Genomic DNA, 21320 nt, shown 5'->3' with positions numbered 1-21320 from the left:
AAAAATATCAGTGCACCAAAGTTTCAGGTTGCTAATAAAGACGTCATCAATGTTCATTTGACTATAAAGGCTCTATCGTGGCCCACGTGGGCAGACTAAAATTCACGCGCCTTGGTGCAAGTGGTAAGATCGTCGCGAATCACGTCAGTCAATGTATCTAATAATTGGTTAAGGCAAGCACAAAAGAGGAACGCCGGGTTAAACGAATAAAATTATAAAAAAGAGCACGAGGAAAAAAATGGACGTTACTGCCAAAACAAATTGAAAAATAGTAAAGGAAAAAAAAGGAAAGGTGAGTCGAAGCAGAGACGAGGTCCTCTCTCTCTGTTTCATTGTCCGTACCATCGAAGTTTCTCAAACCAACCGCAAACGAGGAGACGCTGTACCAGGCAGAGAACAAAAAAACCGATCCAATATTCTGTCGTCAATTGCTTGGATTCGCTGATTTCCGTTTGTGTTGTTGTGGTGGTGGTCGTGTTGTCGATAGAAGAGGAGGAAGATGAGTGGTGGATGGGATAGGGTTAGGACATCGAGATCGAGACTGGGCGGCAGTCCTACAGAGCCGGACCGGACCGGATCATCTCGGACGGTTCGACTAGGCAGAGTCCAGCCTCAGGCGCCCGGTTATCGGACCGTCTACTGCAATGATCGCGAGGCCAATCTCCCCGTCAGATTCAAGGTTAGTTTATAGGTGTATATAGACACACAAAAGCACAAACTCATACGTAAAAATTACCTAATTCTTGAAAGAGGAATTAAATAGTCACGTGAATTATTGGTTTCTGACAAGCAAAGATAGCCCTTTACATGAATATTATCTGTTATTAGGTTGATAGTTTATGGTTAGTTTATGGAGTTGTGAAGTTATTTGATATTGTTTGTATATAATTTCCCCATTGCATGACTTTAGGTGGAGTCCCTTTAATTACAATTTAGGCTGCTTCCTCCATCTACAATTGCCTTCTTAGGCTTGAAATTTTAAAGGCAACTATCAGTAGTCCATTTGAATTGTACCATAGGAAATAGGCATGGAGGAAGGAAGAAGTAAGTGATTGCTGGTTCAGTTTTTGTGTAACAGGGGACACAATGAAGAAGTTTGTTCCACTTTTGACATCACTAAATTTTTTGGATACTGCTGGAGAGGCAGAAAAATGCAACTTTGATGAGCTTAGGTGACATGTTTGGAGAGAAGGAAAGCCAAGAACGAGGAGAAAATTGGAGCTTCAATATTGCTGTCAAAATATGTGCGTCTGTTGTCTTTCTCCATGAGATGTAAAAGATGCCCTTTTATTAAATCCTAATAGGCTACTGGCCGCCAAGGCCCAAAGCTATAAAAAATATGCGCAAAATAAAATTTCTCAGAAGTAGTGATTCTAAGAACAACAGAATAACAAAATAAAATAAATTGTGGTCAATCATCCAGCCGCAAAGTAAGTGGTTGGGCCATCTTTCTTCGTTGTCCTTAAACATACGCAAGTGGTCTCAATCTTCCATCCACACCAAATATTATGCCGTTTAACCACTTGTAGAGAAATATTGAGATCTTTTTATTTGTTAATTACTAGTGTAAAAAAGCATTTGATTGATGGATATGCTTAATGTTGTTTACCATATGCTTACTGTTGCATTGGCATTTGTGTAATTCGTTTGTATTTGTTTCCAGTCACTTGATGCTGATTTTAGTTGGTGTGGGTTTAATTGTTTCAGGGAAACTCAATATCGACAACGAAGTACAACTTTTTTACTTTTATACCCAAAGGGCTGTTTGAACAGGTAAATTTTCTTATCGATATATTTGATAGCCTTGGAAACAATGTGCATTAATTTCTTTTCACCTAATTCACCTGAATTCTTAGTTAGAAGCTAATGTATAACTGTCGGGCGTGGATGACCCGAACTTGCGCACAAGTTGCTATCTCATATCAATTATGGAACGGACAGTGAAGTTTGTGAGAATGAGAAAAGTTAGAAACATCATAGGGGATGTAGATAATTGCGTTTTGATTGAAATTTCAAAGGTGGATATTTGGTATCCTCAATTTTATTTTGTAGAAAAAGCACTTCTATGTAGAAAATGATTAATTGGATTGACGAACTATTTGTGTATTGGAATTGTTGTAACTGTTCTTGTTTCGCTTAGTTCAAAAATGTTCTGTGTTCCTGGAAAGGGCTCCATCCCCTACATTTTTATTTTCTTTCTAATAGCTTCTGCAGGCTCTATGTCCATTCTTTTATTCTTGTGACACTAACTGCTGTCTGTAGCACTGCTTTTCACTGACCTTGTTTCTAAGGGTTCTTGCAAAGGATTTTAAGCAATTAAGGTCAAATCAAAGATATGGGATGACTAGGGTGTTAGGAACTCAATATTAGGGCTATAACGCAGTAGGAACATATCTGGGATCGCTGGAAAAATAAAGAAAATGAAGAAAAGAAAAGATAGATTACCTGAGCATCACCCCCAGGGTTCCTTGGCATCACACAATTGAAAAGCAAATAACTTGCTGGAAAATAATCATAATTTTATTCATCCATGATAGTTGAGAGATTAGTCCTTATTCTTTAAGGATTTTGTACTCCTAAAGCTACTATAACTCCTAGAAAGTAAACCTAATTCTATTCCAACCATGACATATTAAAATAACAGGGTAAAAGAATAATAAAATACTTATTAGTAATAAATTCCAGTGTACTTAGAAAATTCCGACAATACACCTACTTAAGAAAACATTACAAACTCTGATAAACAACTAAGTTAAGAAAATGTAAAACATAAAATGTAAAAATAAGAATTAATCCTAGAGTAGGATGTATAAACTCAAGGAACTCTTTAGCTCCCATGTCATTTCAAGTTGTTGAATATTTGCAACTTTTTGAAACTGCAAGAAACAAGCTTCATAGATTATCAAAAAAAAAAAAATGACGACCAAATGGAGCTTTGTTGATTTACTATTGTAAATCCAAATATCCAATGCATGCTTAATCTTTTTCCCCTTAAATGGGTTGTAAAAACTTTATTGTCAATGGTTGTTTAGGGAAGTAGTCTGCATTTGTTCTAGGATTTTGAAATTAGCTACTGTCAGCTATATGCATTTGGTCTGAAATGTGATTTATCTTGGTTATTTCTGTTCCTGAAGGAATTAATTGTTTACTCTGACAGTTCCGGCGAGTGGCCAACCTCTACTTTCTTACAATCTCAATTTTGTCATTTACTCCTGTGAGGTATGTTAACAAAGTGCTGTTAACTTTTTTTTTTCCCAAGCATGAGTGGGTAGGACAGGGAAAATGTGCTCTGTAGTTTGATTGGACGCTTCTTGTTGTCTACTGGATATGTCTAGCATGGTTTTGCAACTAACACACTTAGTGTTTGATTAGCTCGTTGATTATTTGGATCTATGTTCTTGTTTTGTTATTATGTAATTTTTTCTCATTTAAGTTATGCTGTACCGAAGTTTTGACAAAATGGTTAATCCTATTGTTTGATGTAGATATTAGGTGTGTGAGCATTATAAACAATATGAGAATTGCTATTTACACTATTACTCCTAACAAGGCCTTGTGTTTCACGCATTAAATATTTCTTGCTTCTCTAGCATTCTGGTGTCTGGAAAAGTGGACTTCCATCCCTTTTTTATTCGACATTTTTATTCTTAATAAATTTTAGTTACATCAGAAGCTCTTTCCATAGTTTTTAAGATTTTCCAAATTCAAAATGAAGATTTAGATAGTTCTGAGGGTTTTGGTTATTCTTCTTAGGGCTTTTTAAATTAATGCTCTTTAGGTGTATATGAGTAACATACTAGGTATTCCTGTGCATTTATATACATTTTCAACTGCGCTCTTTGGTGCTTATTTGTTCATTAGCTTCGAACTTGCACCTGCATATGGAGTCTTGACGCTTTGCTGCCCGGTTAATGATAATATTGCATTTTGATAAATGAATGGGTAAATGAGTTTAAATTGTACAATTTTTTTTGATCACGCAGTCCTGTGAATCCTGTTACGAATGTGGTTCCTCTGAGTCTGGTGCTTTTTGCCTCTCTTGTTAAGGAGGCATTTGAGGATTGGGTGAGTAATATAGTGTATTTTTTGTGTACCATTCGCTTTATGTTTTACCTTTGTTCCTTCCATTAATGGCTGATGTATAAGGCATACTCAGTACCTCATCCCCTTCCCCTCAGTTTTTCCTCGGTTAGCTTGAGGTGTAGCTTTATGTGTTTTGGAAAATGAAGTAGTTGACTAATTGCAAGTGCTAACATGTACTTCTATCATTACACAGAAGCGTTTTCAGAATGATATGGTGATAAATAATAGCCCTGTAGAAGTGCTCCAAGATCAAAAGTGGGAGACCATCCCCTGGAAAAGGTTGCAGGTTGGAGATATTGTGCGAGTGAGTATGCTGCTCTGTCATATTTTTGTTTGTGGGATCTTTGATATGTTATGCTTTACTAAATATTTTTCAGTAAACTCTTCTTTCTGCTAAAAAAGACTAAATATATTGTTTTTCTTGTTGTTGAAGAATTGGTTTTGAATATGTGGTAGATTACAGTGGGCACATTGTGATTTATCTTTAGCTTTGTGGTTCCATCATATTGTTATGTAATAAATGAACATACTACTATATTATTCACCATTTTTACTTTGCAAACCTTTCTAACTTATCAGCTTCTGCAACATTGCTTTGTGTGAGTGTGTGTGTGTGTTGGGGGGGGGGGGGGGGGGGGGGGTCGGTGTGAATAGGTGGTATTATACATTTCTGTAAATTATGACTTGTTCTCGTCTTCAAATTCATGATTAAATTGGAACGGTATTGACTATTGAGAAGGACTCATCAAACATATCTTAATTTTGTCGTTGCCATGTTCAGGTAAAACCAGATTTGCTTTGATGTTTGCACTAATGTACTACAAACCTGGTTGAGTTGGAATCCGTGCTCCTCTTACCTTTTCATTCGTGTGGTGGAGATAGTTGTTTACGTTTATTGCATTATTTGTCTTGATGCTCATTTTTTAACTTTTGATTGAAGGTTCATGTCTAACATTATCCAATCCTTTATGTCGTTGCTATTGTGTATGCATATATATGTCCTTGAGAGTGTAGTTATTTGTTGATCCTTTTTCTTTTGATTCTAATTGGTTTTATACTTTTATCCTGCATGGCTAGATAACTAGGTGGGAGCCATGAATGGGGCAATTAACTGTATACTACTAGAAAGAACTTTCCAGTAACTTTTATGGATATTGTTGCTTCATTTGGCTTTTGTCAAGGGTTTTTGATAGAGGATTAAATAAGAATAATGAAAATGGATGATAGTGTTTTGTCTTAGTCGATTAATGATATTGAATACTCTCAGAAAGCATTACTCAGGTGCTGAATTATATATTGGCTGTAGATTAAGCAGGATGGAAGCTTTCCTGCAGATCTAGTTTTCCTTGCCAGTACAAACCCTGATGGTGTTTGTTACATTGAGGTATCATGCGCCTTCTCATTTCTTGAATTCTTTTCCTAGAAAGAGCTAGAGTTGTTGTTTGATAGTGTTATTTAATCATTCATAGTTTCTACTTTCTAATATTCATTTTCCTTTTTTTTTTGTCAGACTGCAAATTTGGATGGGGAAACTAATTTGAAGATCAGAAAGGCATTGGAAAAGACTTGGGATTACTTGACCCCGGAGAAAGCTGCTGAATTTAAAGGTTCAGCGTTTTCTTTGATTTATTCGTCAGTTTCAGTGTCTTTTTCTACAATGGTTTATGTATAGACAGACCCTGCACCACATTAATATCATATTAAGGTTAAGTAAGTAGAAGCTAATAACGACTTGAATACAGTGTCTTTGGTCCTTTGCTTTCCTTGGCCATTTTTCAAGGCATTTAATGTCTGTTGAAGAAGTTGGTGGTTTGCATACTGTCTAGCAACTTCTGTGTGGTACATGTGTTCTCATACATTTCTTGTATGCTGCATGCATGGAATCATTTGATTGGCTTTTCCTTTTATTTTAGGCCTGATGATAATTATGGGCTCACAAACTGAATACTGTCTCCCATTTTGATATGTTAACTGTGATACTGTAGTCCATAAGACAATCTTATTATAGTTCATGATGGTTAGAGAATATGAGAGAAGCACTAGCACATACTTTGGGGGCATCTCGTTTACTAAGAACCAAGCCTGAGTGGCACAAGACGGCTGAAGTGATTTTCTTTCTTACTTGAGGATTTAGTTTATTATTTCTGGGAAAAACAGTAATAGATATTTTGTGTTTCTTTTGGGTTAATGGTTGGCAATTTTGGTGGTGAAATAAAGTGAGAAAAATTGGAATTTGGGGCTATGAAAAGTAACCTGTAAACACTATTGGGAAATTGGGGATTTCAGGCTTATTGAAGTTCAGGATTTTTGTCTATTCGGTTTCAGCATAGGAGAATCCAGTACATACAGTGGATTAAAATTAATTTCTCTTATGGATTCACTTTCATCTATCCCGTCTTCCGTCATATTTGAACCTAAACCATGTGCCTTCTCTCCAATTTAGGTTTCTTTGCCCTTGATAAAACAACTGTGTTTTGTTGTTTCACGAGTGTGTCCTAGTTGCTACTTACTACCAAGTGCTAGCCACTGCGTTCTGTGATCTGTGATTCTATGTACTTGTAGTTTTCATGTACTATCTAATGTGTCACGAAATATTTTACTAGAGTTTGATCTTTTATAATAATTATTTTTTTTCAGGGATGCTATATCTTTTTCATTTTATTTTTTATTCCAATAGTCTTTTTTTTTTTTTAAATACCACAGAGAATTACGCTTATGATAGGAATCGATTCCAATAGTCTTTTACCAAAATAGCAACCATCATTTGTTCAATGTGGTAATCGTTTTTTACCTATCCGGAAATCTACTTTGAAACATGTTTATGGTAAACGTTGATTTAAGTCCAGCAAGTGAGCATACATTTGTAATTTTCCTCTTCGGGTTTCTTCGTAAATCTTATATGCATGCTATTTCCTGTAAGACCCTCAAATGCATACAGTCAACTAAGACTGTGTCGGGTTTTATTTTACCTGTAGCATTAGGACTGTTTGGGCTACATTCAATATTGTGATCTTCTATCTAGTCTTTATTCTTTGCCTTGCGGTGGTGCCATTGATTACTTACATAGACAGCACAAATATGTTATTGATCTTTGCTTGATGAGTTGTAAATTTGTAATTCATATGATGCATACAACTATGAGAATTACTTTTATGTTGTACTATTACAAGCATTTCTTGTACTTTTGCAGGCGAGCTGCAATGTGAACAACCAAATAATTCCTTGTATACTTTTACTGGCAATCTTATAATTCAAAAGCAAACGTTGCCTCTGACTCCCAACCAAATTCTTTTGCGAGTATGCTCTCTCTCTCTCTCTTCTGTTCTTTTGTTTTTCCCCTTTCTTTCTTTCTTTCTTTATTTGTCCTGTGCTTTTACTATCAGTTCGGTTTGCATGTTCTCAGCCTCGTTTGTGTGGATGCCTTCTCTTAAAACTTTACGCGTTCCTTATTAGCATGCAACTTTAGCTCCTTGAATATCTGCTAGGAATCTGATAAAAGTTGATTGGCCCAAGATTTTATTTTGTTTCTGGGGTGATTGTAGTTTATACCTCTTTCTGTAGAAACTATTGTCTCTCCTCTCAAGCCTTTCTTTATATTCTTTTGCTCGCTGATATTCAGTTATCTGTCATCCGATTTGGTTAGTGTCTACTCCCAACTGATCAAACTACTCTGGTATATTCTTATGGACATTAGCTCTGTGTTTTCCAGGGTTGTAGTCTCAGGAACACTGCGTACATTGTTGGGGCTGTTATTTTTACAGGTCAAGAAACAAAGGTTTGTCTTCACAATGGCAGTCTTTTTTTATATCATTGATGTCTACACCTTCCTCGATGTTCTTGTTTGCATCTAATGTGCAATGGAAGTGATGGGTATAGTTTCTTCCGTGTTAAAAAATATTCTGGAATTTTATAGGAAACTGATGTCATCCCTAGCTTAATTTTTACATCCTGATTGTTATCTTATTTTGATGTAACAGATGGATGTCTTGATTTGACTTATGCCTTTTTTTGTGCATTAAGTAGACTGTTCTCTTGCCATTTAACAGTTATTTTTCCTTTATCTACTCGGTGGTCTATGTGTGGTTGATTAACTGCAGGTTATGATGAATGCCATGAACGTTCCTTCTAAAAGGAGTACATTAGAGAGGAAGCTTGACAAGCTTATACTCACTCTTTTTGGCACTCTCTTTTTCATGAGTCTAATTGGAGCCATCGGCAGGTTTGAGAAACACTATTATATCACTCCAAACATTCTCTCTTTTCAAAAATTATTAGACATTTCTTCATGAACTTTCATGGGGATAATATTTAGTGCTATGTGGAAATCTGCAGTGGTGTATTCATAAATCGCAAGCACTATTACTTAGGTCTTGATGAACACGTGGAAGATCAGTTCAATCCTAACAATCGATTTCTGGTACTATTTGCATACTACAGTTACGCTTTTGGTTTTATCGTTTCCTTTCTTTTTCCTATGCTGATGCCTATTTTTGGTTACTGCAGGTTGCTATCTTGACCATGTTTACCCTCATTACTCTTTTCTCAACTATAATTCCTATCTCTTTATATGTTTCCATTGAGGTATGCATCCTAGCGTAATATAGTTGTTTTTGTCCGCTATGTACTGCATACATAGTTTTGCTGCATATTTTTGTTCTGCGAATAACTTATCAAGTACTGTTTCAGATGATCAAATTTATCCAATGTGCTCAATTTATCAACAAGGACCTACACATGTACCATACTGAAACAAATACCCCTGCGTTGGCCAGGACATCGAATTTAAATGAGGAACTTGGGCAGGTGGGGTTGATACTATATCATGTTTATTGAGTGTAATGCGAGAAGTGTTATTCATTGTACATGGTCATTATCATAATTATTGCATGTTGTATCAGCTATTTAACAATCAAGGCCGTGTCTTTCTGTTTATTTTATTTGATCTTTTGATTGGTTAGTTAATTTTTGTAATTGCCCTTCAGAATCTTGAGTATGTCCCATTCAAAATCTTGAATTTGTCATTTTATAATTTATATTGTTTCTATGGTCAGGTGGAGTATATATTTTCTGATAAAACCGGAACTTTAACCAGAAATTTAATGGAGTTTTTTAAGTGCTCTATTGGAGGAGAGATATATGGATCCGGAATTACTGAAATAGAGCTTGGAGGAGCGCAGCGGAAAGGAATGAACGTCCAAGAGGCATGTATTGCATTTTGCATAGCACTGTACTAAAGATCTCTTTTGATGGAATTAAACTCTTTACATGTGAAATCAGGATTAGTTTCACTCGATTTGTTACAGGCGCAAAAACCAGCTAATGTTGCATGGGAGAAAGGTTTCAATTTTGATGATGCCAGGATTATGCGAGGGGCTTGGAGGAATGAGCCTAATCCTGATATTTGCAAGGTAGTATCTTACTTTAGTCTATCTGGAAAGAGTGCTATCTAGTTGTTTCATTTCTCTTGAAGTCAGGTTATTGACTTGTGCTTTATTTGAATCAGTTTTGACAATGGTGATACTTTTCTTGATTGTCATTATTACTTCTTATGCTGTCTTGGTCAAGTTGTTATTAAATGCAGTATGAAATTTCTACCAACTGGTGACATTTTCACTTTATTTATGACTTCTCAAAAAATTCTCTTTTCTAAAAGCGTTTTCTGCATTTAAGAATGTATGTGAAATACATTCTTGTCTTCCCCAACCATTCTTCCACTCCGTGTGGCTATTTCGTTGCCCTCTTGGTGATTTAGGACAGAACAAAGAGACAAACTAACATGCATAAAATACACAGGGGTTTGATTTTGTTTTTATTTTTTAACTTTACAACTAATTTATAGAATAATCTCTCTGTGATGAGCCCTTGTTGGAACTGGGTCATATGTCTGAATAAATGAGTTTTCATAATTAGTTCTAGATACTGATTTATACTTGAGCTTTTGAAGGTTCTTTTATGCGGTTATGAGTAGCTAAATAAGAGATTGTGAAGAGTAGTTCATTTCCTAAATTTGTGGCATGTTTTTCAGGGGTTAGAAATGGATTTTTTTTTGGATAAATTGTGGGGTTATGTGATGATTGGGGAAGAAATATCGGAGCTGTAGGATTTTTTGAGTTATGGTTCATCCAAACTTATAAACTATTTTCGAGTTAGGTTTAGATCTTCTTTAACGTTTATTTGAGTTAGTATTATTGTTGGGTCAGTCTTATAGGGTTTTATTTAAGTTTTAGAAGCAAGACTATTGTCTTAATTTCTAGATTAGTTAGAAATTCGAAATTAATTATTTATTAGTATTTTATTCGGATATTTTAGGAAGTCTATTGCTTGTTCAACCAGTAATGTCTTTTCGGAGTAAGGCATTTAGTAGGAAAGTTATGATTTAATTAGGGTGTTCAAGAGTTTATTAACCTAATACAAATAGGGCTGTTAAGACTTTTTGTTAACAGTTTTTTTTAAAAATTTATTATTATTATTTTATTTTTTTTATCAACGATAATAAAAAAATTTCTGTGGGTTTAAATCCTAGAGACTACATTGAGTCGATTATTATCTGTCCCTTCTTCTAATCTACATGCTCCTATTCTCGATTTGGCTATCCTTATTGTCGTCTATCGTTTTTCCTGCATCATTATGTTATTATTTTTTTTGAGGGAGGGGGAATCGAAACTTGATTTCATACAAGTTATAAGGAGCAGACCTCCACAAGGCCCACTATTGCTCCTTAAAAATGTATGGAATTTACTAGCTTTATTTTTATTTGTGTCCGTTCTACCTTTGCGTGGGTAGAGAAGGAACCTTTATGCCTGGTATTTGTTGGGGAACGTATTAGCCTTTTGTTAATATTACACTATCTGTTAAAGCCAGAAGTGACTGCATTAAGCTTTATTTCTGTGGTTTGTGTTGTTCCGAGCTGTATACTAATTTTCAAGTAGTCTTAATGTTACTATTTGTGTAGGAATTTTTCAGATGCCTTGCCATATGCCACACTGTACTTCCTGAAGGTGAAGAGTCCCCTGAAAAAATTAGATATCAAGCTGCATCACCAGATGAGGCTGCTCTAGTTACTGCTGCAAAGAACTTTGGTTTCTTCTTTTATAGGTATGCAATCTTCAAATTTCATTTTTATGCCTGGTTGAAGAAAGATGATTGATATTACTGGATTTTTTTTTCTTTTTCTTCATTTTCTTTGAGTTACAAAATAGGGTTGATTTGTTGCTGTTGCTGATGAGGCAGTTTGCTTAATCCCTGGAAAATACTTTTTCCCATGCTGGTCGCAGTTTTCTACGCTGCTGAAATATGGTGTCAGTAAATTTTCTTTTGTTTTAGAGGACTGATAGATTATCTTGGAGGAGGGTAATGTTGCTTGGAATGCCATCAAATACCCCATCTATAGGTGTTGTGGTGAGAGGTGAATTGTAGAGCTTTTGTTGCAACCGGCAATCTCCTCTATTGCAGTTCTCACTCCTTTTTGAACTTTATTCAGGGTCTTATACTCTGGAATTCACCGCATTGGGAGTTTTTTATATGCCATTTGTGTTGGGAAGTGACTTGTTCATCAATGTTAAATTTTTGTATGGTTGTTAGTTTTTTGTATTCCTGTTTGCTTTGAGGTTGATAAAATTGTTTGTGTAGGCGTACACCTACCATGATATATGTTCGTGAATCTCACTTGGAGAGGATTGGCAATATCCAAGATGTGGCTTATGAAATTCTAAATGTTTTGGAGTTCAACAGGTGACTTTTCTTATCTTTTTTTTTTTTTGCTGCCAGGGATTCATATAAGTACATTGGTGATGGCACTAACTTCAGATTTCTTGTTGAATATATAGCACAAGGAAACGCCAATCCGTTGTGTGCCGGTACCCTGATGGGAGGCTTGTTCTGTACTGCAAGGTTAACCTTTTTCCACTTCTTATCTTGGTCGAAATTGGCAAAACACAGCTGGTATGCGAGATGACTGAACCAAAAACTTTTTTTGTTTCAGGGAGCTGATACTGTAATATATGAGAGATTGGCTGCTGAAAGTGATAGTATAAAGAAAGTAACCAGGGAACACTTGGAACGGTTTGGAGCTGCTGGATTACGTACCCTTTGCCTAGCCTATAGAGATTTACATCCTGATTTTTACGAAAGCTGGAATGAAAAGTTTATCCAGGCTAAATCATCTCTTAGAGATCGTGAAAAGAAGTTGGATGAGGTATATGTTCTTATGTTCTGTAAGAGCATCTGCCCTTTGTGGGTTTTCCTTTCTTTCTAAGCCCTTTTTAATTACTTGTGAAGGTGTTGTTGCTGACGCTGTGCTCTTGATTTTCTTATTCATTCATCTGCCTTTCTTTTTAGTGGAACATTGTGTTTTATATCCATGGAAAAAGTTCATTTCTGTGCTATTTGGATTTTGGTTTCTTATGATTCCTTACCTGTAACACAACTCCTCCTTCTTGGTTGCTGTTTAGCCCTTGTTTTTGGTGGCATATATTTGTCTCTGTAGAGAGACATGGCATGGCATATCCTTTCTGCTCATATTTGACAGAACTTTTCTTCAAAAGATTTATGCTGATTCCCTTTCTCTTTTAAAAATAATTGATACACACAAAAACTTCTATACCTATTAACATTTGTTAGTGCCAAACTAGTGAACCAGATGCTACTTCACCGATGTGATTGCCAGTATGGATGACTTATCATTTATCTTTGTATGTCTGTGTATTTTAATGTTCTTTTTAATATGTGAAATCTGTTAATGCTTAAGTTTCAAAGTACCTGGCATTTATAAGCAGTTGAGGTTTTGTTTAGTTATTAATATTATTATCTCTGAGTTGAAAATTCCTCATCAATTTTATTTTTGAATGAGTAAGCTTAATTAGTGTACAGGTGTTTTCTTTATCCTTTATTAGGATATCAGTCGATTCATCAGCTGATATACATTACGAAACTTATGCAGGTGGCAGAACTCATAGAAAAGGATCTTGTTTTGATTGGGTGTACTGCTATAGAAGACAAGCTTCAGGAAGGAGTACCGGCTTGTATAGAGACTCTTTCTAGAGCAGGGATTAAGATTTGGGTTCTAACTGGTGACAAGATGGAAACAGCGATAAACATAGCTTACGGTGAGTCAGTTCCATGTTTTTTTTTTCCCTTTACCAAGATCAATTCTTATGTGCCTTTTTATTGAGCGTTTTTTTTAATTCTCTCTTCAATTTCTTGCAGCATGCAATTTAATTAACAATGACATGAAGCAATTCATAATCACTTCAGAAACTGATGCAATTAGAGAAGTAGAGGATAGGGTGAGAATCATTTGTAGCCATTTTGTTTTTGCGGCTTACATTCATGTATTGTAATTATACCTATTTTGATCACATTAATTAATATTGAATTAATTGACTTATTGTCATCAGGGTGACCAAGTGGAAATTGCACGCTTTATCAGGGAAGAAGTCCAGAAACAACTGAAGAAGTGTCTCGATGAGGCACAGCATTATTTACACTCTTTATCTGGAACGAAGTTATCGCTTGTGATTGATGGAAAATGTTTAATGTATGCATTAGACCCAAGTTTGAGGGTGATGCTTCTCAATTTGAGCTTGAATTGTAGCTCAGTTGTCTGCTGTCGAGTTTCTCCTTTACAGAAAGCACAGGTTAAGCTAATATTTCTTGTTTCTATGAGCAGTTCTTATCTGAGTATAAAACGTCAAAATGTGCAAGTATGTTGGAGTTTGATGCTACTACTGTTGATAAAATATGGGAGTTTTTCATCTGGCACTGAATTTTGCTTGAGTTGGTAGAGTTGACATTCACATTTTCTGCGCATGCAAATTTTCCCTATACAAGTCCATGTCACTGTGTTAGAATAATAGATTATCTTTAGGATTATTGTGACTATGATCTGGAATGGTGTCGTCAAATTGTTTAAATATCTTATAGACAAAATGAAACCATGAGTGAGAGTTGACAAGAATTGTGTTTGAAAAGTTGGAAGTCATAGCTATGTAAGCATTTCCTTGTCTGCAGGTGACGAGTCTAGTCAAGAAAGGTGCACGAAAAATAACTCTTAGTATTGGAGATGGTGCAAATGATGTTAGCATGATTCAAGCTGCTCATATTGGCGTTGGAATAAGTGGTCTGGAAGGGATGCAAGCGGTTATGGCCAGTGATTTTGCAATTGCCCAGTTTCGATTCCTCACGGATTTACTTCTTGTGCATGGGCGCTGGTCATATCTTAGAATATGCAAGGTCCAAGTTTTCTCCAACTGCAAAATCTTTGTTAATTGTATCTTTCTGCAACTCTCATGACAACACATCAGTGCAGGTTGTGACTTACTTCTTTTACAAGAATCTTACGTTCACCTTGACCCAATTTTGGTTCAACTTTCGTACTGGATTTTCTGGGCAAAGATTCTATGATGATTGGTTCCAGTCATTGTATAATGTCCTGTTTACAGCCCTGCCTGTGATCATTGTTGGGCTTTTTGACAAGGTAGGCACTTTTTAAAACCTTTTATAGCAGGAATAAATGCAAATGCTTTATTGTTTTTTGGTGAATGTGTCTAGAGGCACTATTTCAATTTTTAGACCCATCGGTACTTTTGTGCAGATGAAAACACGCTTTATTGTTTACTGTTTGTTTCCAGGACGTCAGTGCTTCCCTTTCGAAGAAGTACCCTGAGCTATACAGGGAGGGAATAAGGAATATGTTTTTCAAATGGAGAGTTGTAGGAATATGGGCTTTCTTTTCTGCCTTTCAATCCCTGGTCTTCTATCACTTTGTGACCACCTCCAGTTCTACTGGAATGAATTCGTCTGGCAAGATGTTTGGTCTATGGGATGTTAGCACAATGGCCTTCACTTGTGTTGTGGTAACTGTAAACTTGCGTCTCTTACTGATGTGCAATTCGATAACTAGGTGGCATTATATTAGTGTTGGAGGAAGCATTTTATTATGGTTCATATTCGCCTTTGTATACTCAGCTATTAGGACCCCATACGATCGGCAGGTCAGTCATTTTAAGCAGTTGGTGTCATTTGCTCATGACAATATTGTTTATCTAGATGCTGACTTGCTAATTATTTACTTTGGCTGCAGGAGAACCTTTATTTGGTCATATACGTATTGATGAGTACATTCTATTTCTACATCACACTCCTCCTTGTCCCTGTGGTTGCTCTTTTTGGCGACTTTGTCTACCAAGGGTAAGGTTTAAAGGTGTAACTTGAGCTACATCATGCATTTTTCAGATAGAAAATGACTATCTTATTCTGATGCTTAGTTTAAGTTTTATATTTCATTAGTTCGTTGCAGATACTACTTAAGCACCTTAGTCCAAGAGTCGTTTTAACATTTCAATGCAACTGGCTGGAAGAGGAGAGGTCTTTCTTTAAGAGTACTCATGATGTAGTTTTTAAAATCATGATGTAGTTTCATTCAAAAAAATACTGATGTAAACTTCGTTTAGGATTGAGCAAACCAGAAACCCTAGACCCCAACTTAATCCCAAAATCAAGAATCCTAGGACATAAGAGTACTCATGATGTAGGTTGTTGCTCTTATGCAATTTTATTTTCAATAAATCATTTGCTTGCTTTGTTTTGTGAAGATACACGAGAGGAGAACATGGCTACGTTGATTTTAACTTTTCTTATCTGGATGCAGGATTCAAAGATGGTTCTTCCCCTATGATTATCAGATTGTTCAGGAAATGCACAGGGATGATCCTGATGATAATAGCATGGCAGAAACGCTGGAGATGGGGAACCTGCTCACTCCAGCAGAGGCAAGGAGCTATGCCATATCTCAACTCCCAAGAGAATTATCAAAGCATACTGGCTTTGCATTCGACTCTCCTGGGTACGAGTCATTTTTCGCTGCACAGCTGGGTATATATGCTCCACAGAAGGCATGGGATGTCGCCCGCAGAGCTAGCATGAAGTCACGGCCAATGGTACCCAAAAAGAATTAATCACCGAAAGTGAGTTACTGTACATTCTTCTTTTTTATACAGAGTTTAGAAAAATATGTAAAATTAGGTGTATTATTTTGTTTTCGTTGTTTCCCCCCTTTTTTCCCTTCCAATTTTTTGAACTCCATCTTATTCCGCCCGAGGAATCAGTGGTTTTTAGGCTTGTTACGAATGTACAGATACTTTATCAATTTAAAACGTACATGACAAAAAATTCTATCATGGCAAGTCAGTTTAGTTCTTCAGATGGCAGATGTTTGATCGTTGATTTCTAAATGATTAAACGAAATCATTAAATGATATCTTATTTATATTTCCTTCAAAAGTTAAATCTTGCTATCATAGGCCAAAAATCCAATTGAAAACCTGGTTATTAAAATGGATTTCCAATCATCCCACACTAATCCAAAGATACAACAGACAAGTAACAATACTTTCGGCACTATATTTCGATAAAGCCAGCATCCATTTTAAGAAATGAGAAACCTTTAATGAATGGTGGAAACAGAGATGGAGTCATTCAGCGATTCCACTCCAGTGCTGCGGGGCTGATGGGCATGAAACCAGCTGGGGATACAAGAGCATCCACAGGTACATCAGAGGGAGTAACTGGTATGGCTTCTTCCTCCAAGATCTGAAGAGAATATGATACTGCAACTGCATCCAGATAACACGAGTAAAATCTCGGTGCTGAAAGTTCTGATTATAGAGAAATAGAACTATTAACAGTGCATATATATATATATACCAAGCAGAGGCTGCTTCCATTTCTGCTGCGTCGCCAGCTCTTGGTATTTCTTCAGGAACATATCATAGTAACTTCATATTCCACCATGCAACAAAAACAATGTCGTAACATTAAATCACAATCTTGTAAAAGATGCAGTCAAATAAGCAAACAGATCAATTCTACATCTATATTTCAAGATGGAAAGTTCCACCATGACACCATTCCATGTCCAACCTGCAGAAACATATTTATTTCTATAACATATTTATTTCTATTCGTAATGTATTTTTTTTAAAATTTTTATTCACTAAATTGATTCATATGGTGCCTTCCTAGATAATTTGTTTTTCTATAATAAATATCCCTCCATTATAAGATTTCAACAAAGTTGGGAGAAACAAAACTAATAAGCATCACAAACGATATAATAGCAGCAATGATGCCAAGATCTTCAACAATGTCATAAATCCAATAAGCTAGATATGCACCAACTCACCCCCCACCACGGCCCAAACGCCTTCCAGATTTGTCAAATGCAAGACCTGGCAGGACAAGACACATTCCAAAACATTATGTGGTCAGCAGGATAATCGAGATACATAGCTTCCCGAATGAGTAGGTGAGCAAGAAAAAGGTGGAATACAATTACCTGGTACGATGATCAAGTCAACTGGATCTTCTGCCTGCATTACTGCACAAAAATGTCCATAAATAACAACCTTTCCAGCTCCAAAGTAACATGGATCAAAACTATGAAAGCATGACGTATTTCCTTAATATTATGTACAGTGCAAATTTAAAGGAAAATATGTCAAGCACGAGCACAAACTAATATCAGAGGACATCACCACCACATTTCATTGTACATCAATACTATGAACCTATACTCTGGATATTATCCAAATCCTGTATCAGTTCAAGTCGGATAAGTTCAAAAACATTTTGTTTTTAACATTCTACCAAAAAACCCAACATAAATGTTACTCCAACAATTTCTGCCTTTCAAATTTGAATTGCCTGAAAATATAATGGACAGAAATCGAGAAATGTTGCAATTTTTTAAGGTAGAAAATGGTTCTTGTGATCCAAATGTTGCTATTCTATCAAAATGGAAAATGTGCATGGGACTAACACACCACCTAAGAGCCAAGCCTCAATGTGAGTTTACTAACTTCTGATAGGCAACTATCAAGGGACACACTTATTGAAATTAAAAATAGTACTTATAAATGAAGTCGTGGCAGTTAGACGAATGCCTACCTGATTTAGAACTTTATTTATAACTTGTTGACTTAAATATATAACATCGCAAAAGTCTATATTGGATAAACTAATATCAAAGGCATTATTGACCAGGACTTATGCAGCCAACACATAGTGGGAACAAATAGAAGCTTAGATGATGACAAAAGAAGATGGGTATAGCTAACATCTCAAATCAGGGAAAGCAAAATAGACTTAACAATAGCTACAAGCTGAAACTTCAAATTAAAAACCTACCATCTTCGCGTTGATTCCCTTGGAAATCTACCAAAGCTGGCTCCAAAATGTTCATGGAGTTTGCAATGAGATCTTCAAGACTTGATATTTTGAGCATTCTCATGTTGCTGTTTCTGTCCTCCACTCGTGGAACATAAAGCTTTCTCTTGGTCTGAGCATCACAATCTTGAGTTGAAAGTTAGCTATAAGGACCTCCAAATGTAGATGAAATTACCCATTACAAGAATTTTTTGTCATAAGTAAAATTTTGGAAAGGTGTCTCATAAACAACAGGTGAAGTTTCAAGGATGTTTTCTAACATAATTGTGGTCATTACAAAGGCCGAGCAAAGGAAACACAGAGTCATCTACAAAGTTGACATTAACACCATGATTCCATTCGACTTGAAGAAGGGAGAGTGACATAGTACAGCGAAAACTATGGTTTTTCCAAAGCTGTTTGTTATAGGAAGTGTAAGAAGTGCATTGGGTTTAAAGTGCCCATTGTACAAGTAATTTTGCTCTTAATAGGAAACCAATAAGGCTGAATTTAATTAGGTTTACCTTGGAAAATAATGAAAAAATATAACTGCATTTGGTTTGTACCATCTTGGATCCCTGCTAATAAATTTTCATTTTTGTAAGATAAACAGCTCTTGTGCACAAGGCTCTCGCAATGGGCGGGGTTATGGACATGTAGGATGTATGTAGACCTTACCCCACATAATATGTGGAGAGGTTGTTTCCAGAAAGAAAATAAAAATAACTATTTAACATATAGTAAGTTAGTAACTCCAAAAAAAAACTTAAGATTATTTATGGCAGACTATATGATCTCAAATAGAGAAACCAAATGCAGACCCAATATTTTGAGCACTTATATCTAAATCGCTCTCCCATGGCTGGAGAAACTTGACCTCTAGATTTGCAGCAAAAAGAGTAACGAGATTCGTGTTTCCACGAAATAGCTGAGCAAGTCCACGATTGATGCGACTTTGCACTCTTGATTATGATTATGAATATTCAAACAGCCTAATATTTCATAAACAATCAGGCAATTTATTGCAAAGATATCCATAAGATTATGTGACATAATCATTCCAACAGGTGTGGTTTAGAATTTTAACGCAGGAGATTAACGGGCTGTATAGCTTGCGGGAATGTGGAAAGAACACACCTTTGGGATCTGACAATACCTCTGACACAATTCTAGATGTATCAACCTCCCTCAAAGAAGCACAACTTATATATGCGCACATGCTCTCACTAGCTCTGAACCATGGAGCTTCCAGAACAATATTCTGAATTGCATTATCTGAGAAAAAAAATTAAATGCAAAAATCGTATTCCTCATTAACCACTCTTTAGCATTAATGATGCAAATCCTAATTAAACCTTTTGAATTCATAATCAGCAACCAATTTGTGGCATATTTTTATCCAACAAAGATTTTCATTGCCAGAAGTACTAAAATGACTATAACCAATGCTTTCAGAGCAAATAAAACATCAAACGCCTTAAGGAAAACTAAAACAGCTACCTTCTTGAGATCTCTGAATAGGATCCATGTTCTTGAGCTGTTTCCTTAATCTGGATCTGAGAGAACGCTTCTGTTGAAACAAGGCATCGAGAACGCGGGGATCAAGTGTGTGCTCGCTCATGGCTGCGATATTACGCACGCTAATGGAGTGAGGTGGGAGGAAGGAGTGAGCAACTTTGGACGATACTGGCGTGCTCGGGTAAGCAATCGGCGGCACTAACCCCGTCGCCTTACTTAACAGCATACGAGCTTTACAGCGACGGAGCATCCTCCGCGCTTCCTTTTTCTATGCGATGTTGGGCTAGAAATTATTTCTTTATTAAAATAATAATAAAATATTATAAAAGAAATTAGTTTTTGAGCTCAGGCCTTGGCGTTTGCTAATGGGCTTTTCTATGGACTTTGTTGTATGGGTAGTAATAAAGTGTCATATTTTACCTAAATAAATAAATGTATTGTGTATAAGTTATGGTTAATCTTTTTTCGAGAACCACGAGTAACTCAGATGACACTCATGTGTTTAGTATCTAATAAAAGTCTCGAGTTCAAGTCTCCTCATCCTCTTTCCTTGTAATAAAAAAAATTAATCTTTCTTCTCTTTAAAAGTATAGGTTTTGAGAAAAATCTCTATTATTTTAACAAGCATAGTTCTTAAGTAAAAGTATAGACTTTTAAAAAAGTCTTTAATATTTTCACAAATATATTTTTTGAGTGTATAAACAATTCACGAACATAAAGTTATATTTCTACACCTACTAATTCCAATTTAAAAATAATCAAATACATAAACTGTAAATGATATTATTGAAATAAATATTATATTAAAAACAATAGACAAGTTTTTGAATATAATTTTTTAATTTTTAGCAAAAGAACCAATATTGGAGAAACTAAAATATCATCTTATTCAAGAATCATCCTAGAAGTACCTTATGTTAACCAAACTAGCCGTGAACCCATGCAATATATAATGTACAGGATTTTATATACTAATTCATTTAATTTTAATTATATTTGATTTGGATTAATTTGTCTCCCATTGTTCTTTGTTTTTAATTATTTAATTAGTTATTTCCCCCCTTATAATATGAATATCCTGCTAGAATTTTATAATAAAATTCTTCTGTCAATGAGTTAAAAGGGCATGCTTCACTATTTTTAACTTTTTTTGAAATTATTTTCTAATTCTTTTTAAAGAAATGCAATAAAGAATTGATAAAAATTATAGTTGTAAAAAATTTCAATTAATACTAAAATTTGAAATATGATTCTATCATCTTATAATATGCTTTTTAGAAAATTCATTTTTTATTTTTTTGAAAAGTATTACACTAAAAAGAAAGCAAGAAGACTTGTCCCATAAAAAGGTATCCGAGGGAACATGTCTTAAGGGCCAAAGGAACTTGTCTATAGCATAGTTGATAGGAAAAAAAAATAATTGCATATATATAATCTATTGGTTCATATAGTACAGAATCAGCACCCAAATTTGTTAGCTTATGCAAAGTTAGTTTCTTTGCACCCAAATTAGTGCG

At 35.5% G+C, this 21320-nt stretch overlaps 2 protein-coding genes across 4 annotated transcripts; one reads left to right on the top strand and one right to left on the bottom strand.

Moving 5' to 3' along the window:
- Positions 1-255: 255 nt before the first annotated feature.
- LOC119990718 (phospholipid-transporting ATPase 3-like) lies at positions 256-16278 on the top strand. Of its 2 annotated transcripts, XM_038836788.1 has the most exons (27): positions 256-679; positions 1708-1773; positions 3158-3219; positions 3984-4065; positions 4277-4387; positions 5390-5467; positions 5594-5690; positions 7274-7380; positions 7793-7858; positions 8181-8302; positions 8416-8500; positions 8587-8664; positions 8770-8886; positions 9135-9284; positions 9387-9491; positions 11036-11178; positions 11713-11814; positions 11910-11973; positions 12065-12277; positions 13022-13187; positions 13288-13367; positions 13479-13718; positions 14092-14313; positions 14390-14557; positions 14712-15074; positions 15164-15270; positions 15731-16278. In XM_038836788.1, exons 1-27 carry the CDS (start codon positions 500-502, stop codon positions 16035-16037), a joined length of 3681 nt encoding a protein of 1226 aa, XP_038692716.1. In that variant the 5' UTR covers positions 256-499; the 3' UTR covers positions 16038-16278. The 2 variants fall into 2 exon arrangements, with proteins under 2 accessions (XP_038692716.1, XP_038692717.1); XM_038836789.1 differs by lacking the exons at positions 256-679; positions 3984-4065 and having other exon boundaries at positions 1721-1773.
- Positions 16279-16390: 112 nt separating this feature from the next.
- On the bottom strand, positions 16391-20089 carry LOC119990720 (5-formyltetrahydrofolate cyclo-ligase, mitochondrial). Of its 2 annotated transcripts, none has more exons than XM_038836790.1 (7): positions 19786-20089; positions 19423-19560; positions 18268-18432; positions 17417-17458; positions 17264-17309; positions 16786-16856; positions 16391-16694 (listed from the first exon to the last, which is right to left on the bottom strand). In XM_038836790.1, the coding sequence occupies exons 1-7, from the start codon at positions 20051-20053 to the stop codon at positions 16558-16560; spliced, it is 867 nt and encodes a 288-aa protein (XP_038692718.1). In that variant the 5' UTR covers positions 20054-20089; the 3' UTR covers positions 16391-16557. The 2 variants fall into 2 exon arrangements, with proteins under 2 accessions (XP_038692718.1, XP_038692719.1); XM_038836791.1 differs by having other exon boundaries at positions 18268-18418; positions 19442-19560.
- Positions 20090-21320: the final 1231 nt, after the last annotated feature.

Source organism: Tripterygium wilfordii, chromosome 22, assembly GCF_013401445.1.
Source record: "Tripterygium wilfordii isolate XIE 37 chromosome 22, ASM1340144v1, whole genome shotgun sequence".
In the NCBI taxonomy this organism is placed as follows: Eukaryota; Viridiplantae; Streptophyta; class Magnoliopsida; order Celastrales; family Celastraceae; genus Tripterygium; species Tripterygium wilfordii.
Note: the sequence above shows the minus strand (reverse complement) of the source record. Positions and strands in the feature narration are given on the sequence as shown.